The sequence below is a fragment of the Crotalus tigris genome, unplaced genomic scaffold (assembly GCF_016545835.1).
Source record: "Crotalus tigris isolate CLP2741 ecotype Arizona unplaced genomic scaffold, ASM1654583v1 scf7180000024387.2241675, whole genome shotgun sequence".
In the NCBI taxonomy this organism is placed as follows: domain Eukaryota; kingdom Metazoa; phylum Chordata; class Lepidosauria; order Squamata; family Viperidae; genus Crotalus; species Crotalus tigris.
Window position 1 is genome coordinate 1,547,690 of NW_024100557.1, and position 18,922 is coordinate 1,566,611.

General features: G+C 36.3%; 1 protein-coding gene across 1 annotated transcript; it reads left to right on the forward strand.

The window, feature by feature from the left end:
* Nucleotides 1-1,682: 1,682 nt before the first annotated feature.
* RPE65 (retinoid isomerohydrolase RPE65) lies at nucleotides 1,683-18,686 on the forward strand. The gene is made up of 14 exons (XM_039329117.1): nucleotides 1,683-1,755; nucleotides 2,533-2,615; nucleotides 5,007-5,157; nucleotides 6,560-6,667; nucleotides 6,769-6,910; nucleotides 8,006-8,153; nucleotides 8,463-8,544; nucleotides 9,801-9,933; nucleotides 11,604-11,743; nucleotides 12,802-12,931; nucleotides 13,341-13,455; nucleotides 13,540-13,634; nucleotides 17,610-17,721; nucleotides 17,952-18,686. The coding sequence occupies exons 1-14, from the start codon at nucleotides 1,745-1,747 to the stop codon at nucleotides 18,101-18,103; spliced, it is 1,602 nt and encodes a 533-aa protein (XP_039185051.1). The 5' UTR covers nucleotides 1,683-1,744; the 3' UTR covers nucleotides 18,104-18,686.
* Nucleotides 18,687-18,922: the final 236 nt, after the last annotated feature.

Sequence of the window (18,922 nt, forward strand, 5' to 3'; positions counted from 1 at the left end):
GAATGTGCTCTCACTCTCTTTGGGTAGCTCAGGTCTTGAATACACTTGCCTACATTTCTCTCATCTTCCATAATAACTTACTCAATTTGTATTTGCCTTTGCTCTGCTATGGAATTTCTTTTGAACCTATTTTTTAATATGATACCCTTTTGCTGTCAGTATTTTTCCACCAATGTATATAGTTGAATATAGTTGTATATAGTTATCCTTGAATCAGTAAACTCTTTCTTTCTTTATTGAGCTTGTATGCTGTGATAAATGCTGACAAATAAGCAGTGTACATATCCGGCACCCATAAATTAGGCTGAAAAATAAAGTTACAATATGTACAAAGTCCATACATCCATAGTAGAAACTTCAATTATATTAGACAAACTGACCAGGTTTATCCCTGAATAGATCAGTGAAGGCTTCTGTGCAATTCCAAAGAAAAACTACATATTTATATATCCTAAAATCAGTAGGCAAAAGCTTCATAGTTGAGAAAAGAAAACAAGAAATGTTAAAGGTTATGAAAATCGCAAAAATTACCATACTACTAAAACCAATATAGATAGTCCTTGACTTACAACCACAATTGAGCCCAAAATTCCCATTGCTAAGCAAGAAGGTAAGTGAGTTCTGCCCCACTTTATAACCTTTCTTGCCACAGTTGATAAGTGAATCATTTGGTCATAAAGCAAATCTGGATTCCCCTATTGCTTGTTGTAAGCTGACTAGGAAGGTGATCATATGACATCAGGACAATAAGCTGTCATAAATATATGCCAGTTTCCAAGCATCCAAACTTTGATCACATGTCCATGGGGATGCTGCAACGGTCATAGGTATGAAAACCAGTCATAAGTCCCTTTTTTCAGTGCCATTGTAACTTCAAATGGTCACTAAATGAATTATTGTAAGTTGAGGATTACCTGTATAGCTCCACATTAGGAGGGTGAAACTTCCATCAATATGAAAGCATTATTAGGCTTTGCCACATGCACAAATGACCAGAACTTTGTGCATTTGGAGAATACATGAGGATCTTAAATGGAGAATGAGGTAGTTATCTTATTTAACCATAACCCATTCTTCCTTTATCCTTTGTCCATTTTTTAATATGCAAACAAGTTGTTCAGGGAACAACAAAAGGAATGTTGGCAGATCATAACTGTGTACTGTGACCTTAATATATGATGATGAGTGGAGAGTTGTTCTTTTTAAATGTAATGTTCAAACGTTTATAGGCTACCTGACTCAAAGTAATTCTATATTAGCTGCTATAATCTTTCATTTATTGTGTTTATCTGAGTCCTCCCGTTGAATAGAAGAGGGTAACCAATGCATCTGTGGTGCACTGGGAGACTATTTTTTTCCTTAAAATTGGAGTTAGCAGTATGCCATTGTCTCTAAGCTAGAAGTTTGGAAATAGGGCAAAGTGCTGGTGCCAAGAAGAGCATGTTACAGACTGTGTGACTATAGCTTTCTTTGTTTCCTCTTGTTGTTTCTTCCTAATCCATTTCTGCTATGGGGATTTAGATCCCTGGAAAATATTCAAGCCACAGCAGGACAAAATCTCCAGCAGGATTTGAGCCCTGAAAGATGCTTCTGTTTCTTGGGGCCAACCTGATTGGCTCATAAGTTTCCTTAGGTAATTGCTTCCATCAGTAAGACAATGTTCATATAAATATCCAGCACAAATCTCTTACTTCGGTGCTCCGTCTTTGGCTCAGGAAAATCTCTATCCTTTCCTGAGGAGAAAATGTCCAGTCAGTAAGTATCCACTAGGATGTTCTATGAATAGAGATTTAATGTTGACCAAACAAGTGTAGTCCTGATGCTAGATAGCCTATTTCTAGAAGCAGGAGGCGACAACCTATGTGTTGTCAAGCATTGTGCTAAGAATCTGAGGGACTTTATGGAAGAAAACAAATAAAAATCCTATTGATGGTGAGAAAGTGAATATTCAGAAGCAGTTATTTCTGTTTTAACTATTGAAGTTGAATCTATTGTATAAAAGTCTGTTGAATTAAACATCCATTTAATAATAAAATCATACTTCGGTTGCTCTTAGATGTAACAGATTTTTTTTTCTTTTGAAGAGCAGAGCCACATATCACGTTTCATTTATTAATCTTTCTGGTTGTCTGACTTATGGAGAGCTGTTGCTATTCAAAATTATATATATATCCAGACCTTCACTAGGCAAGCATAGCTGAAAACCTGGTTTTCCAGGAGGTAGCAAAAGGCTTAGGATTTGACTACAGAAATTAATGCTACTGATGGGTTCAGGTGTATGCAATATTGCAGGAATAGAGAAATAATTGACACATATAAGTGTATAGTTTCATCTGCTGAAGGAATTTTATATTGTTAGACTATTTTAATCTGCTGATGAAAATATCCCTTGGTTTCACAACAAATAATTAGAGACACAGCAACTATGCTAAAACAAAAGACTTTCCAAATCTCTTCTTTCATCCAATAATTGGGAATACTATTAAAGAAAATGCTAAATCAATCACCTTTGGCTTTCTTAACACTTTGCAGATTTGAGCATCCAGCTGGTGGATACAAGAAGCTCTTTGAGACTGTAGAAGAACTGTCTTCACCAATAACTGCTCATGTTACAGGTTTGTGCCTTGAAAGTGAAGGACAGTCAGTCTCGGTTAGTACATAGATAGGAGTGCAGTGTTACAGCCTAGCCTGGGAAAAAGAAATGGGAAATCATTTTTGAACAATCGTCAAGAAAACTGTATGAATGTGCCGATGTAGTCCCCATACATTGAGCTCACCCTGGTGGATCTTCACCTTTCTACAGCTTTTGCAGCTTTTTTTTGCTTTCATGAAAATGAAACCATTTCAAGATGTGGATAACTAAAATGAATAGATAGAATTTATTGTAGAAAACCAAGCCCAATTCACATAATTAAAAGTAGATAGGTTTGTATTTTCTAGGTGTTTAGAATTGCCATTGCTACAGTACCTGGTAACTAGCCATGCTGGTTGGGGCTGATGGGATCTGAAGTCCAGAATTTCAGGATGACATGAGGTTGAGCACACAACACTAAACTATAATATGCTTTTTTCTTCTTTTGCTGATATCTGAATAGAATATTACAGGACATAAGGACTGGTGTGAAAACAATGGTTTCATGCTATGTTATGTGTTAATGCAACCCTGCTAAACTGGGGATCATTTGAGGGAATGAAAGTGGATAGACTACATTTTATTTGCAAAACTAATTTGTTTAATTACAGTAGATGTAAGATTAAATTTCTGACTCTATTTCCACAAATGAACTTGGTTTATACTTTGTTCTAACAATAGATTCTGCAGCAATTCAAACTGAAATCCTTGGCTACAGTCATAATTAAACTAACAAGCAATAGGTACCAACAAAAAAGGACTAATGTTAGAAAGCTTTGAATTGCAGATGGCATCAGGTTTCCTATGTCATCCAAGACCAAAACGTATGCATTTTGGTATCCACATCCCCATAAGTGAATATTAAGATCGAGGGCTTTTCTAAACACTTGCAGTGTGACAGTATGGTATAAAGATGTATGCCAAAGAGAGTTTTATTTGTTTCAGACATCCCAGCTGTTCTCACAGGTCCTTTGAGAATAGGACTATAGTTGCTAATCTTGCTAATGTTGAAAAAGCACACAAGCATTTTAGAATATGAGCTGCTCATTCCCAAGTGATTTTTACATCTTAAGGGAAAGTTTAGAGGTAAAGGAATGGTTTGGCAGTTATACAGGTAGTCCTTGACTTATGACCACAACTGAGCCCCAAATTTCTGTTGCTAAGCAAGATAGTTATTAAGTGAGTTGTTCCCCATTTACAATCTTTTTGCCACAGTTGTTAAGCGAGTCATGCAGTTATTAAGCAAATCATGCAGTTGTTAAGCAAATCTGACTTCCCCCATTGACTTTGCTTGTTGGAAACCAGGTGGGAAGATTACAAATGACCCCCAGGGGATCACAAGACCCCCGGAGACAATGCAACTGTCATAAATCCAAGTGCTTGAATTTTGATGACATGATTGTAGGGATGCTGCAACAGGCATAATTGTGAAAAACAGTCATAACTCACTTTTTTCAGGGCTGTTCTAACTTCAAACAGTTGTAAATCGAAAACTACCTGTATAATCTGTGTGAGATTGCCCAAACGTTTTCTTGGTCTGGTCTTCTCTTCACTGGTTGTATGCAACTAGGGGCTGAGCAGCAATCTGTTGGCAGTACTTAAATTAAATCTCATGTATTAGGTAGGATTTGTGGCCTAATTTGTCCCTTCTCATTCTGTGATACTATAAAAGCAGCTCCATGCAGAGCATAGCACAGTGATCCTGTCTGAATGCCAGTAATACCCAAAGCAATGTAACAATCTCCCACAAGCCAGCTAATACCCAGTTCCAAGAAAACACCTAACTGTGCTTTAAGAATAGTTTATACCCATCTCAAACCTGCTGTAACCTTCTATTCTTACTATAAACAGCCATCCACTGTCTAAAACAGTGGCCCTCAATCTTTGGGCACTAGGGACCAGTTCTACGGAGAGAGGTTTTTCTGTGGACCCGAGGGGGGGTGGTTTCATGTGCTGCCTGCATCCTGCAGATGGGGCTTCGCTTGTTTGCACAATCTGGTTTATGGCATGCCGCAACCTGGTGCCAGTCCACAGACCAGGGATTGGGGACCTCTGGTCTAAAATATGTTTCAAAAAGATGTAGAATGGAGGCCTGTGGCAGGCAGATGGCCAGGCCAATAGCCAGCCTTGCAATCCCAGAGGTGGTCAATCCTGCATTTCCAACTACCATGACCGATACTGAGAGATGCTGGAAATTCAGTGCTGTACAGCTTAACTATTTGACTAAGAATGAAAACTGAAGCCAACACAACTCAGGAGCCTCAAGCCTGTAGCAATATATATAATAGGTACATTTAGTTCAGAGAGTGAAAACTCAAGAGAACCTTCACTTTTCCACTTTTTCAGTCAACATTTTTTGCTCTGTTTTCAACAGGTAAGATTCCAGTTTGGCTGAAAGGCAGTCTGCTCAGATGTGGGCCTGGTTTATTTGAAGTTGGATCAGAACCGTTTTATCATTTGTTTGATGGCCAAGCACTTCTTCACAAGTTTGACTTCAAGGAAGGCCATGTTACTTATTACAGGAGGTAAGTTATGCTTCCTGCCTGCTTTCTCCATCCTGCAGTCCAGATGCTTGGCAACTGGCATGTATTTATGACAATTCAAAGTCCCGGGGATCATGAGATCACCTTTTGCAACCTTCTGACAAGCAAAGTCAATGGGGAAGCCAGATTCATTTAACAACCGTGTTACTAAATTAACAACTGCAGTGATTCACTTAACAACTGTGGCAAGAAAGGTTGTAAAATGGGGAAAACTCACTTAACAAATGTCTCGTTTAGCAACATAAATTTTCGGCTCGATTGGAGTTGTAAGTCAAGGACTACCTCTGTATAGACTTTATTTCTCCCACCCTGATAAATTCTATTGGGGGAACAAGAGTAGGAATAAACACAAATAAATAATAGTAGTATTCTTTTCAATAAGATCTCAAGCTTCCAAGGGATTACAGATTATGACATAAACTCTAAATTGGTACTGGTACTGAATTAGCATTGCATACTCTACTATTTAATACTTCTATGCTACCAGATCTATATCTAGGGGGGAGGCCAGTGGAAATTCAACTCCCCCTAATTTTTCTCTATCTTTTAAAGTTGCTTTTAAGAATAAAACTTTAACCTTTATACTTTTCCCATCTCAATTTTTCAGCTCAATTTTTCAGCTTCCGATACAAAATCTGCATTAGTTAAAGCCTCTGAGCGATCTTTTGAAACAGCATTATGGAAATTTAGTTTGGTTGTGACCGTAACATTACTATTTTGTCCAGATAAAGACTCAGCTGGGAAATTCTTGATGACCAATGATATCTGTTCCCAATATATTAACTGGGGGGGAGAGGTAGGGAGGAGACCATCAAGTGATATATTTGATTGTTCAAAAACAATTCCTGCTCATTCAATCTGTTTGTATATCTTTATCCAAATCAATGTTTCCTTTCAGAGTATCTATGTTCAGATAATATTTAAACCAGTATTTTCTTGCAGAACTCTGCATGTTTGGTTCCTTGCAGCATTTGCTCTTTCAATATGAATACCTGCAAGAGGAAAACATGGCTCATGCAGAAGCCAGTGGGACTTCTCTATTGCAAGTATTCCCATATTCAGTCCAAAGAAAGTAGGGCAGTTATTGTCTCCTGAATGAATCCAGTATTTTCATCTAGATTAAGTCTCTATTTGTTTGCCTTCATCAATTCCATAGGTCCTTCCTAGAACAGTGTAACACTTTCTCCAAGGTTATTGGGAGGGAATAAAAGAATTATGTGTCATCCACATATTATTAGATGTTGGATGGAGTCTCATTTATGAACCTGGGATTTTTTTTCATCCCAAACATGGCTCTGGAACATATTAATAGAAATGAGAAATGAGCCGTTAAGATGTAAGTAGAATGGAGCATAATACATAATCTTGCCTTATTTCTTCATAGGTTTATTCGGACTGATGCCTATGTAAGAGCAATGACTGAAAAGAGAATAGTAATCACAGAATTTGGAACATATGCATACCCAGATCCATGCAAAAATATATTTTCCAGGTGAAAAAAGTAAAGGTATAATTATGGAAAGTTTAAAACATATTTTTGTATTATGCAGCAATCTAGAAATAATCTACTTTCTTTGTGGTTGTGTCTGGCAGATTTTTTTCATACTTCCAAGGTGTGGAGATCACTGACAATGCCTTGGTGAATGTGTATCCTGTGGGAGAAGATTTTTATGCCTGTACTGAGACAAACTTCCTAACAAAAATCAACACAGAAAATCTGGAAACGATTAAAAAGGTCTTTTTAATAGATTAAAGACAGCACAAGTGAAAACTTGAAATGAGTATTGATAGCACACGTAATATATCGCTTACAGAATATCTAAAATGGGGACATTAATTGAAGAAGTATTTATAGAGCATTTTATTGAAATACAGTCTTCTACAGAGCTATATATTTTGTCTGCTGATTAAAATCTTTCAATTCTCATTTACTACAAGAAATTACCAGAAAGCACTATTAAAAATAAAAATAAGATCAATGACTATTTAGAATTAGAACTAAACCCACATAAGATTTTGTAGCTTAACAATCAATGTGATTTGCTTAACAATGGAAGCAGAAGTGCTGTCGTAATTCCAGAGCAGTTATGTGTTTTTTTTCCCTTGGTGACCATAGTTCGGCAATGGAATTGTAGGTCCCATTTGTAGTCAGGACGTGAGAGGGATATATATCTATTTTAACTGAATGCTATCTGCTGGATGCAGATGAATGAAATTTCCTCCCTGTAATAATCAAAATTATTCAACTGGTTAATCAGGTTTATAATTGTTATTCCAATTATCATGTGTATCTATCCCATCAAACCCAAAGAAAGTCTGGAATAGTATAGTATCTCCTGCCATGGGCAAGGGGGTTGGACTAGAAGATCTCTAAAGTCCCTTCCAATCCTATTATAATACATTGTATGTTCTGTGAATCTTATTTGTTTACATTCTGAAAGAAAATAGTTCTGAGCTAGAGAATTATAGTCTTCTCTAAATTCATGAAGCTGCACCTGTAGTTGTTCAGAAACTCATTTCCACTGCTATTCCATAAAGTATTTACAGATATTTCTGAGCTCAACAAGAGCTCAGATTTGTAACAAGAACAAAAAAAGTTAAGCTGCCTTCTAGGATATCTGTTTTCTACTCCCACCAAATTAATCGATCTACTGTATGTGCTTTATTTAAAAATCACAAAATACTGATTTTGAAAGATAAGCAAATTAGTATGTCTATTTTATTTAAAATCATAAAATACATCCTTCAACACAACGTAATGTGCTTATAATGAATGCATTTTGTTGGTGACAAACATACAGATTTCCCTTACCTTTCTATTGTTTTTCAGGTGGATATCAGCAAATATATTTCAGTCAATGGGGTCACAGCACACCCCCACATTGAAAATGATGGAACAGTTTATAATATTGGCAACTGCTTCGGAAAGAATTTGTGTTTTGCCTATAATATCGTAAGGATACCTCCCCTCCAAGCAGGTCTGTTCAAATAGCAGCTGCTAAAATCAGAATGTTTCTCCCTTCCAATGCAGATGAAACCAATGTGATGTAGATTTTTATAGCTAAAACTATAGAAGACTTCTACTTCTGGAAAAAAATATCAGTGAGCCTGTTCTTAAATGTTCAAAGAACCAAGACTTGTATCTGAATTCTGAATGCTTGTTTATTCACTAGAATCATCTGTTTTCTTTTCTCTTTTTTTGTATGATTTTTCATTAATTAGTCTATACAACTAAACATTGGTAAATGAATTGATCCTTATATTGCCACCTCCTTTTTCTCTCTCAGATAAGAAAGATCCAATGACAAAATGCGAACTGGTGGTTCAGTTTCCCTGTAGTGAAAGATTCAAGCCGTCTTATGTGCACAGGTAAAAGGCATCTCCTCAAAAAGATTTATTTAAATACCTTTGGCGTAGCTTTATAAAATATTTATTTCTTTTATTTATCATTGTATTTATTTAAATTTTAAAACCACTTAATAGACAAAGTTGTCTATGGGTATTTACAACCAACACCCTAAAAAATACAATTTTAAGTTAAAACATATAATCAAATCAAATACAAATAAAATACTCTACACAAACGGGTAGGAGCAAGACAAAATAAAACAATATGCATTAAAATACAATTTTAAAATACAAAATAAAGTCAAAACCCTGGGAAATACCCTGGGAAAATAGAAAGGTCTTTACCTGGCACCGACATGAGGGCAGCATGGAGGAGGACTTCATGAGATGAGCTTAAAATCCAGGAAAGCGCATGAGGGAGAAGATGCTCCTTCAGGTAACCTGATCCTAAGTTGTTTAAGGCAGGGGTCCCCAACCTCCCCCCCCCCGGTCTGTGGACTGAAACCGGTCCGCGGCATGTCAGAAACCGGGCCATGCAAACAAGCAAAGCCTCATCCACGGGATGCAGGCAGCACAAGAAACCACACCCCTTCCAGTCCACAAAAAAACCTCTCTCCACAAAACCAGTCCCTGGTGCCCAAAAGGTTGGAGGCCACTGGTTTAAGGCTTCAAAGTTCAAAGCCAACACTTTGAATTTGACCCAGAAATGAACCAGCAGTCATTGTATATGGTAAAGTACTGGCCTAAAATAATTGAATTGGCCAGTCCTATTGATCTGTCTAGTTGCACTAGTCTGAACCAATGGAAGTTTGCAGATCATTTTCAAACCAGCCCCATGTACAATTTTCCAAGTAAGTTTCAGTTTTTAAATCAGCTGAAACTGATGAAAGGCAGTCTCCATCACTGAAGCTACCTGGACTTCTAGTGACAACGATGAATCTAGGTTCTGCCCCTCCTCCCCCAGCTATGAACCTGCTCCTTTGAGATAAGATCCCTCCAGCACTGGCAGGACATCACTCAGCTACACAGACACACTACCCATGCAGACTTTATGAAAAAAATCCAGATTTAAAGACAGCTATTTCTAACCAAGCATTCTTGTCATATGTATCAGTGTTTATTGAACTCAAATTTGACATTGATACATTTAGCCTAACAAATAGCAAAGAAGAAACTATTGGCATATACATTGAAAAATGTATAGCTAAATTTTGAATCTCATGTACGTATGCAAAATGCTATGCCATCTCATATACAATCATCGTCTTTCCTAACAGTTTTGGACTAACTCCAAATTACATCGTGTTTGTAGAAACTCCAGTGAAAATTAATTTGTTCAAGTTTCTTTCTTCCTGGAGTCTTTGGGGAACCAACTACATGGACTGTTTTGAGTCAAATGAAAAGATGGGGGTAAGTATTTTTGAATTAATTAGTCCCTTTGCCATGGTGTCTGTCTGTCTGTCTTCTCTATGTGTATGTATGTACAGTGGGGCAAAAAAGTATTTAGTCAGCCACCAATTGTGAAAGTTCTCCCACTTAAAAAGATGAGAGAGGCCTGTAATTGTCATCATAGGTAGACCTCAACTATGAGAGACAAAATGAGAAAACAAATCCAGACAATCACATTGTCTGATTTGGAAAGAATTTATTTGCAAATTATGGTGGAAAATAAGTATTTGGTCACCTACAAACAAGCAAGATTTCTGGCTCTCACAGACCTGTAACCTCTTCTTTAAGAGGCTCCTCTGTCCTCCACTCATTACCTGTATTAATGGTACCTGTTTGAATTTGTTATCAGTATAAAAGATACCTGTCCACAACCTCAAACAGTCACACTCCAAACTCCATTATGGTGAAGACCAAAGAGCTGTCGAAGGACACCAGAAACAAAATTGTAGATCTGCACCAGGCTGGGAAGACTGAATCTGCATAGGCAAGCAGCTTGGTGTGAAGAAATCAACTGTGGGAGCAATAATTAGAAAATGGAAGACATACAAGACCACTGATAATCTCCCTCGATATGGGGCTCCACGCAAGATCTCACCCCGTGGGGTCAACATGATTTATTTATGAGACTTATATACTGCTTTAAGTGCAAGCACTCTCTAAGCGGTGAACACCAGTAAGCAATGTGTATATATATATATATATATATATATATATATATATATATATATATATATTTACATTGCCCCCAACCATCTGGGTCCTCATTTTACCTACCCCGGAAGGATGGAAGGCTGAGTCAACCTTGAGCCGGTGAGATTTGAACCGCTGACCTGCTGAACACAGTCAGCTAAAGTGGCCTGCAGTACTGCACTCTAACTGCTGCGCCACCTCGGCTCACAAGAACGGTGAGCAAAATCCCAAAACCACACGGGGAAACCTAGTGAATGACCTGCAGAGAGCTGGGACCAACGTAACAAAGGCAACCATCAGTAACACACTACGCTGCCAGGGACTCAGGTCCCGCAGTGCCAGATGTGTCCCCCTGCTTAAGCCAGTACACGTCCGGGCCCATCTGAAGTTTGCTAGAGAGCATTTGGATGATCCAGAAGAGGATTAGGAGAATGTCCTATGGTCAGATGAAACCAAAGTAGAACTGTTTGGTAGAAACACAACTCGTCGTGTTTGGAGGAGAGAGAATGCTGAGTTGCATCCAAAGAACATCATATCTACTGTGAAGCATGGGGGTGGCAACATCATGCTTTGGGGCTGTTTCTCTGCACCCTACCTATGATGACAATAACAGGCCTCTCTCATCTTTTTAAGTGGGAGAACTTGCACAATTGGTGGCTGACTAAATACTTTTTTGCCCCACTGTATGTATGTATGTATATATATGTGTGTGTGTATGTGTATGTATATGTATATACACACACAGTGTACTCTGTATGTATGTGTATATACACACATGTGTGTATGTATATGATATATATATATATATATATATATATATATATATATATATATACACAGAGACACACATGTATGCATACGTACATATACACATATGAACAATGACATGAGAAGAATATAGTTTTATTATTTAACAAGGTTTAATAATATTAATTTTAAAGGTATGGATGCATGTTGCTGACAAGAAAAAAGGGGAGTACCTCAACATCAAATACAGAACTTCACCTTTTAATCTGTTCCATCATATTAATACTTATGAGGATAATGGATTTCTTGTTGTGGATTTATGTACATGGAAAGGGTAGGTACTAAAAATTTATGTATACAGAAAACCATACAACTATAATTTAAAGCAATCTTCAGAGCCATGTTACTGGAGTCCAGGTACCATAATCTTCCAGCAAAGGCTGAGGATATATTTGAAGAATGTTAGTTCAGAAGACTGGTTTTTGAATGAATTCTATATACTCATTTGTTTTCAATTATCCTTTCTTCATGTATTTGCAGCAAAACAGATAGCTTTCAGGGATTATCACATTAGTTTATTATTCTGTTCAAATGAGTAAACAATAACACAATAAAGTCAAGAGGTAATTAATTTAGTGGCACACATTGAAAATAGAGGAAAAAACAAAGGAAGCACACAAATACAGGACTACTGTGCCTTTGTCAACTATAGCAAGGAAGTCTGAATAGAAGCTAAAATTTATTCTTAATAGTACAAGTGACATTTGCTAAAGGTCAGTTTATCTTTTTAAGGGTAAGAAACAAAGTAGGTTGTGCGTCAGCATACACAGAATAATGCTGTGATGACAAAGAATTTAAGAAATATATGTGACTTTTCATGAGATACCTCAGGATATTGAAAAGGTCTCTGGTTTGGCTAGTACTAATTGTTTTATTTTCTTGTGGTTACTTTTTGGTTTTATTTACTTATATGCCACCTTTATTTTTACAAATAACTCAAGGAGACAAACATATCCAGCACACTTTCCCCTTGTGGGGGAAACACCCCACAAGAACAATCCTGTGAGGTGATTCGGCTGAGAGAGAGAGAGAGTCACCCAAACTCACCCAGCCGGCTTTCATGGCTAGGGTAGGACTTGAACTCACAGTCTCTCACTTTCTAGCCTGGTGCCTTAACTACTAGATCAAACTGACTCTCTGTTTTGTTTATATCTGTTCTTGATTTGGATGCCATTAACTGGAAAAATATAAATTTACATACAGTGATCATTTTTTGGCACATGCAATTCAGTGACCCAGAAATTATTATTCTGTCATAGTCAAATAGGTTACTGTTAGGTTAGATCCCACGACCTGTTCATTGAGAAGCTGATGTCTTTTATTCCTCTATAGATATGAATTTGTTTACAATTACTTATACTTAGCCAATTTACGAGAAAACTGGGAAGAAGTGAAGAAAAATGCACAAAAAGCTCCTCAACCTGAAGTTCGACGGTATGTCCTTCCCTTAAATATTGAGACGGTAAGAATTAAATATTATCTATTGAAATGAAAACCAATATTCTGCACATGTAACGTGTACAGATATCCGCTAGCAAGGACTTCGTAAAGAATGCAATGTACATTGGGCTGGCTAGAGGTGAGATAATGTTCAGATGCTCTTTGCAATATTATTTTCAAGTGCAATATTTTGTATTTTCCCAAAGGACAAGAGGCATTTACATAGGGGGGGGGAGATGTTTTGGGAGAACACTGTTGAATTAGCATTTCAGTTTCCCTTCTAAAACCAAGACTTAAAAAAAAAAAGATTTTGAGATCTGTCTTTTACTTATATTTTTGGAAAAATAGGTGGAATGTTGAAAAATGGGGTACAGTATAGGGGTACAGAATGCATGTTTCTTCTTACTTTCTTTTTGTGGGGGATGTTCTAGGCTGATACAGGAAAAAATCTAATTACATTACCTAATACAACAGCAACAGCAATTCTGCACAGTGATGATACCATTTGGCTGGATCCAGAAGTTATTTTTTCAGGGCCACGACAAGGTAAGACTAAGCTCAGCAAAAAGCAAAAAAGACAATCCTAGCAAATTCAAGAAATCAATTAAAAGTGTTTGTTTTGCTTTATAGCTTTTGAATTTCCACAAATAAACTATGCAAAATATGCCGGGAAACCTTATACATATGCATATGGTCTTGGACTGAATCATTTTGTTCCAGACAGAGTAAGTATTACATATTAATAGACTAGATTTGTTTTTGCAAAAAGGCAAACAAAAGTCCAAGTCCAAATTCTTTTATGTGGCTCATAGGAATATACAAGATAGCAAAATTAGGTGCATCATCTTAGACTGATTTTCTTTTCTTTTCTTTTCTTTTTTTTTTTGCTATTCAGGTTATTACTGCATTTACTTTTAAGTCTATTTCTAATTTAACACAAAAAAAAGGAATGCTCCGTTTTCCCTAAGGTGCTAAGGGAGTCATATATAGTTGGAAAAGCTGACTCTGGATGCCAATATTTATTATAGGAAAAAACACACCAAGTATGAAATCCATAAATAGCAACTATACAACAAACTTTTCTTCCAGGTCACAGTATACCAACAGCAGTCACAGCTACCACAATGCAAAGGGGTTAAGTTTCTCATAAAGCTTTACTCTTAATAGATTTCCATTCAAACAGATCACAGCATTGCTCATCCTAGCTCAGCTTGCTCCTGTGCTCAAACTATCAAGAAAATACAATGTAGTTTAGAAATGAAAGAAAAGGATGATTCAATTTATTTTAGAACTTGGGAAAAATTTTATCAGTGGTTAGAGACACGTTAGAACTTGAAGGATTCAATATTTTAGAATAGATGACTGATTTTTAATCGTATTCTAACTAACATTTTGATGATATGATTACTTTTCCTGATTTACTGATTTTCATTTGTTACTTTTGATTGTTAGGAATTTTTTTTGAGATTTTATTAGTAGTGTTTGCTTAATAAATCAACGTACTGTATTTGTTTACTAACTGTTTTTAATATGTTACAGTTTGAGCTTTGTTAAAAATGGTTGAATATGATATTTACTCATTATTATGATCCGGACGGTTGCTTGTTTGTTGAAATAAGTGATTGTACCTATCCTTATTTTACCCTAATTCCTTATTTCCTTCCCCTCCCCCTTTCCTTTTACCCCTCCCTTTACCATATCTGTATTGTTCCTATTTTTCCTCACCTATATAAATTTAATAAAATTTTGTTAAAAAAAAAAAGAAATACAATGTATTTGCCCAAATGAACAGATGCAAATGTTTCATACAGTGAGGGGAAAAAATATTTAATCTCCTGCTGATTTTGTACGTTTGACCACTGACAAAGAAATGATCTGTCTATAATTTTAATGGTAGGTTTATTTTAACAGTGAGAGACAGAATAACAAAGAAATCCAGAAAAATGCATTTCAAAAAAGTTGGAGCCAGAAATCTTGCTGATAGGGCATCAAATACTTATTTCATTCATTAAAATGCAAATCAATTTATAACTTTTTTGAAATGCATTTTTCTGGATTTTTTGTTGTTATTCTCTCTCTCACTTTTAAAATAAACCTACCATTACAATTATAGACTGATCATTTCTTTGTCAGTGGGCAAACATACAAAATCATCAGGGGATCAAATAATTTTTTCCCTCACTGTACTTTGATAAAAAAAGATTTTATGCCTTCTGAGACTTACATTAAGATTCATTTTTGAGCATGCTGGACAAAACCAAATAGCTTTTTAAAATGTAGCCAATTCTAACTTAGCTGTTTTATGTTCTGGGACAAATCTGAGCTATATTTGAACAAAATACAAAATGTACTCTTTTTAGGCACTAAAATAATATATATTTTGTTATGCTATTTCTACAAAAGATTATGAGCCTCTTGTAAGGCTGAATTTTCACTTTCAATATAAAGTGATCCTACCAAAGTGACATCTCTCTATGACTTGATTATATTGTGATTCCATCCAATACCTTATTTTATTCAATTCATAAGCTGCCCAAGTCCATTGTGGCTCAGAGTGACATACAATATACAAAATTTAAATTTTAAAATTTAAATAAAATAATACTTTGTTTTACACACAAAAATATTGTCTGAAGAAGTTGACCATCATTTCAGATCAGACAACCCACAAAGGACTGGCTGTTCTCTCTAGCCCAAGGCCTGGGAAAAGAGCCAGTCTGAGAGGCTCGTCTAAATATGGTCAGGCTGGGGTTCATAAGAATAACGGAAGAAAGCTATTGCAGTGGGCAGACACTACAACAGAAAAGGTGGCATTACTTCATTGATGGGACCCAGAACCTGTCAATTCTGCTAGACTGTATAAGATGAGTAGCAATTATGGATCACAGGTGGTCCACAAGTAAACAGGTGCTATGCCATGAAGGACTTTATAGATGGCATATCATGAATTGGACTTGGAAGCCTGCTGGTAAACAGCAGAGCCTATATTACCTGAAGTAATAAAATGGGCATACTAAGAGCCTGAAGTAATTACATGGGCACACTGGAGCCTAAAATATCACATGGGCATATCAAGGCATCATCTGCAGCTTCCAGGTGGTCTTCAAGGGCAGCCCTAGGTATAGTGCATTGCAATAATCCAAACATAATATAAACAAAGCACAAGCAACTGTCTTAAGAGCCTCTCAGTCCAGATATGGGCACAACTGGTGCATTTAATGAATCTGTGCAAAGGTCAACATGGCCCCGGATGCCATCTCCTCAAGCAGAAACTGTGAATCCAGAAGATCCCTAAGTGAAGCACCAGCCCCATAGGGCATAGTACAGTCCCATTCAGAACTAAAGATGGAATATCTCTTAACCAAAAGAATTAAATTTTAATCTTCACATTTTTAAATGAAGTTCATTTAAATGCACTATAGCAACAAGACACAACAGAATGCAGAGCAGACCAAAGCTTAATCAACCAACCTTAGCAGGATTATCAGTACAAATGTAAAGTACAACAATATACAGGTAGTCCTCAATTTACAACCATTTATTTAGTGATCATTTGAAGTTACAATGGCACTGAAAAAGTGACTTATGACCATTTTTCACATGATTATTGCAGCATCCCTGTGGTCACCTGATCAAAATTTGCACACTGGACAACTGATATATATTTATGATTGTTGCAGTGTCCCAAAGTCATGTGATCAACTTTTGTGACCCTCTAGCAAAGCCAATGGGAAAACCAGATTCACTTAACAAACATGTCACTAGCTTAACAACTGTGGCAAGAAAGGTTGTAAAGGTTGTATTAAAATTCATTTAATAACTGTCTTGATTAGCAACAAAAATTTGGGTTCAATTGTGGTTGCAAGTCGAGGACTACCCATATGTGCACTGATTGAATGGGACAACTTGCCTCAGCCAACTTGTCATGGTCATCTTGCCATGGCCATCTCACTGTAGATGGCCATCTTGCCGTGGCCATTTTGCCATAACCAACTCACCATGGCCAACTTGCCACAAGACAACTTGCCGCCGGACAATTCACCTGGGATATCTCAATGCAATAAATATTATCTGCCAGGAATGGGACAACTTGCCACAGCCAACTCGCTGTGGGACAACTCACTATGGCCACCTCGCCGTGGGACAACTCACTGCGGGACAATTTAACAGTTCTATTTAATTATTTAAAATAAATTAAAAATTATTTTAATTTTTACCATTCATATTTCATACCTTACCCCTGGATGATTGTTTTTGTATTGTTTTGTTATGTTTTATGTGTTTTTTATTGTTAGCCGCCCAGAGTCCTTCGGGAGTGGGGCGGCTTATAAATTTTAAAAATAAAAAATAAAATAAAAATTCTGTCCTTCCTTTTGCATCCTTTCTTTAATGATTCTTTTTCATCATTTCTTTGATATTAGTGTAACTGTTGTCTTGCAACGAGTTGTCCTACGGCGAGTTGGCCATGGCGAATTGTCCAGCAGCGAGTTGGCTATGGGGAGTTGGCCATGCCGAGTTGACTGCAGTGAATTGGCTGTGTCAACTTGTCATAGACCCATATTATCTGCCACTGTTTCTTTGACATTATTTCCATCGAGTCAGAAGGTTTTGCACATCCTAATAGTGATGCCTTTGACTGCTTTACCAGCCTTTTTAGAAAAATGCATTTTTTAAAAATAAAAATCTTTATTTTTTTTCAGCTTTGCAAAATGAATGTTAAAACTAGAGAGACATGGGTATGGCAAGAACCAGATGCATATCCCTCTGAACCAATCTTTGTTTCTCACCCTGAAGCTATAGAAGAGGATGATGGTAACGTTATGACATTTTGATTAAAGTTTAGAAAAAGCTTTTATCCAAATTTGGCTCTATACATATGAAAAGGATTTAATAAATAAACTTAATTTATACCCACTAAATATTCCCTGGGGGAATAAGGCAAAAATTAATATGGTCCTGAGTTACTGTATTTTCAAACCTAATATCTGTGCTAAAGTTTTTGTGCTTCTTTGTTTATGTAATTTGCATTTATTTTGATACAGGTATTATCCTGAGCATAGTCATCAGTCCTGGCTGTGGACCAAAGCCTGCCTACCTTTTGATCTTGAATTCAAAGAATATGAGTGAGGTTGCCAGGGCACAAGTGGACATAAATATCCCAGTTACTTTCCATGGACTCTTCAAAAGAGCATGATGTCTGTCTTGAATATACCTCAGTCTTTCTTTTTAATGCAATGTGCAGAACAACATAAAGCATTCTTCTAATTATCTGCCAGTGATTTGCAAAATTTAAATTAACAATTTATTAACAATTTAAATATTTTAATACTTAAGGAAGTATCCATTCTTAAGACTGCTTCCACGACTGTAATGTACCATAAATAAGGATAATTAAAAGCTGTTAGTACTGTAGATGCTGATGAACAGCATCAGCATTATAATTTCAGCAAACTTCAGAAAAACATTTACAATTTAAAACTGTTAAAATTGTTCGGTAATGGAACATAGGTGAAACACTATGCCTTGAATTCTGGCAGATTAAGTAGTGAACAATGAGAAATACGTATTTAGCAAATTATTAGTTTGGAAACAACTTTAGATTTCTCCTTATATTTTAATATTTGAACATAAATTATTTTTAAAAATTAAAATGAAATAATTTTCATATTTGCCACTTATCAGAGAAAATGATACTTTGAATTTGATGTCTCTGACACCTTACACATCGTTATTTTACAAATGATGTTTTGTCTAATAAACATTATGTAAAATGTAAACATTTATTTTTTAAAAAATAATCATAGCTTCTCCTTATCTGCAACTGTACTACAGGTAGTTCTCAACTTACAACAGTTCATTTAGTGATAGTTCAAAGTTACAACAGCACTGAAAAAAGTGACTTATGACCATTTTTCACACTTACAACCATTGCAGCATCCCCATGGTCACATGATCAAAATTCAAATGCTTGGCAACTGGCATGTATTTATGACAGTTGCAGTGTCCCGGGGTC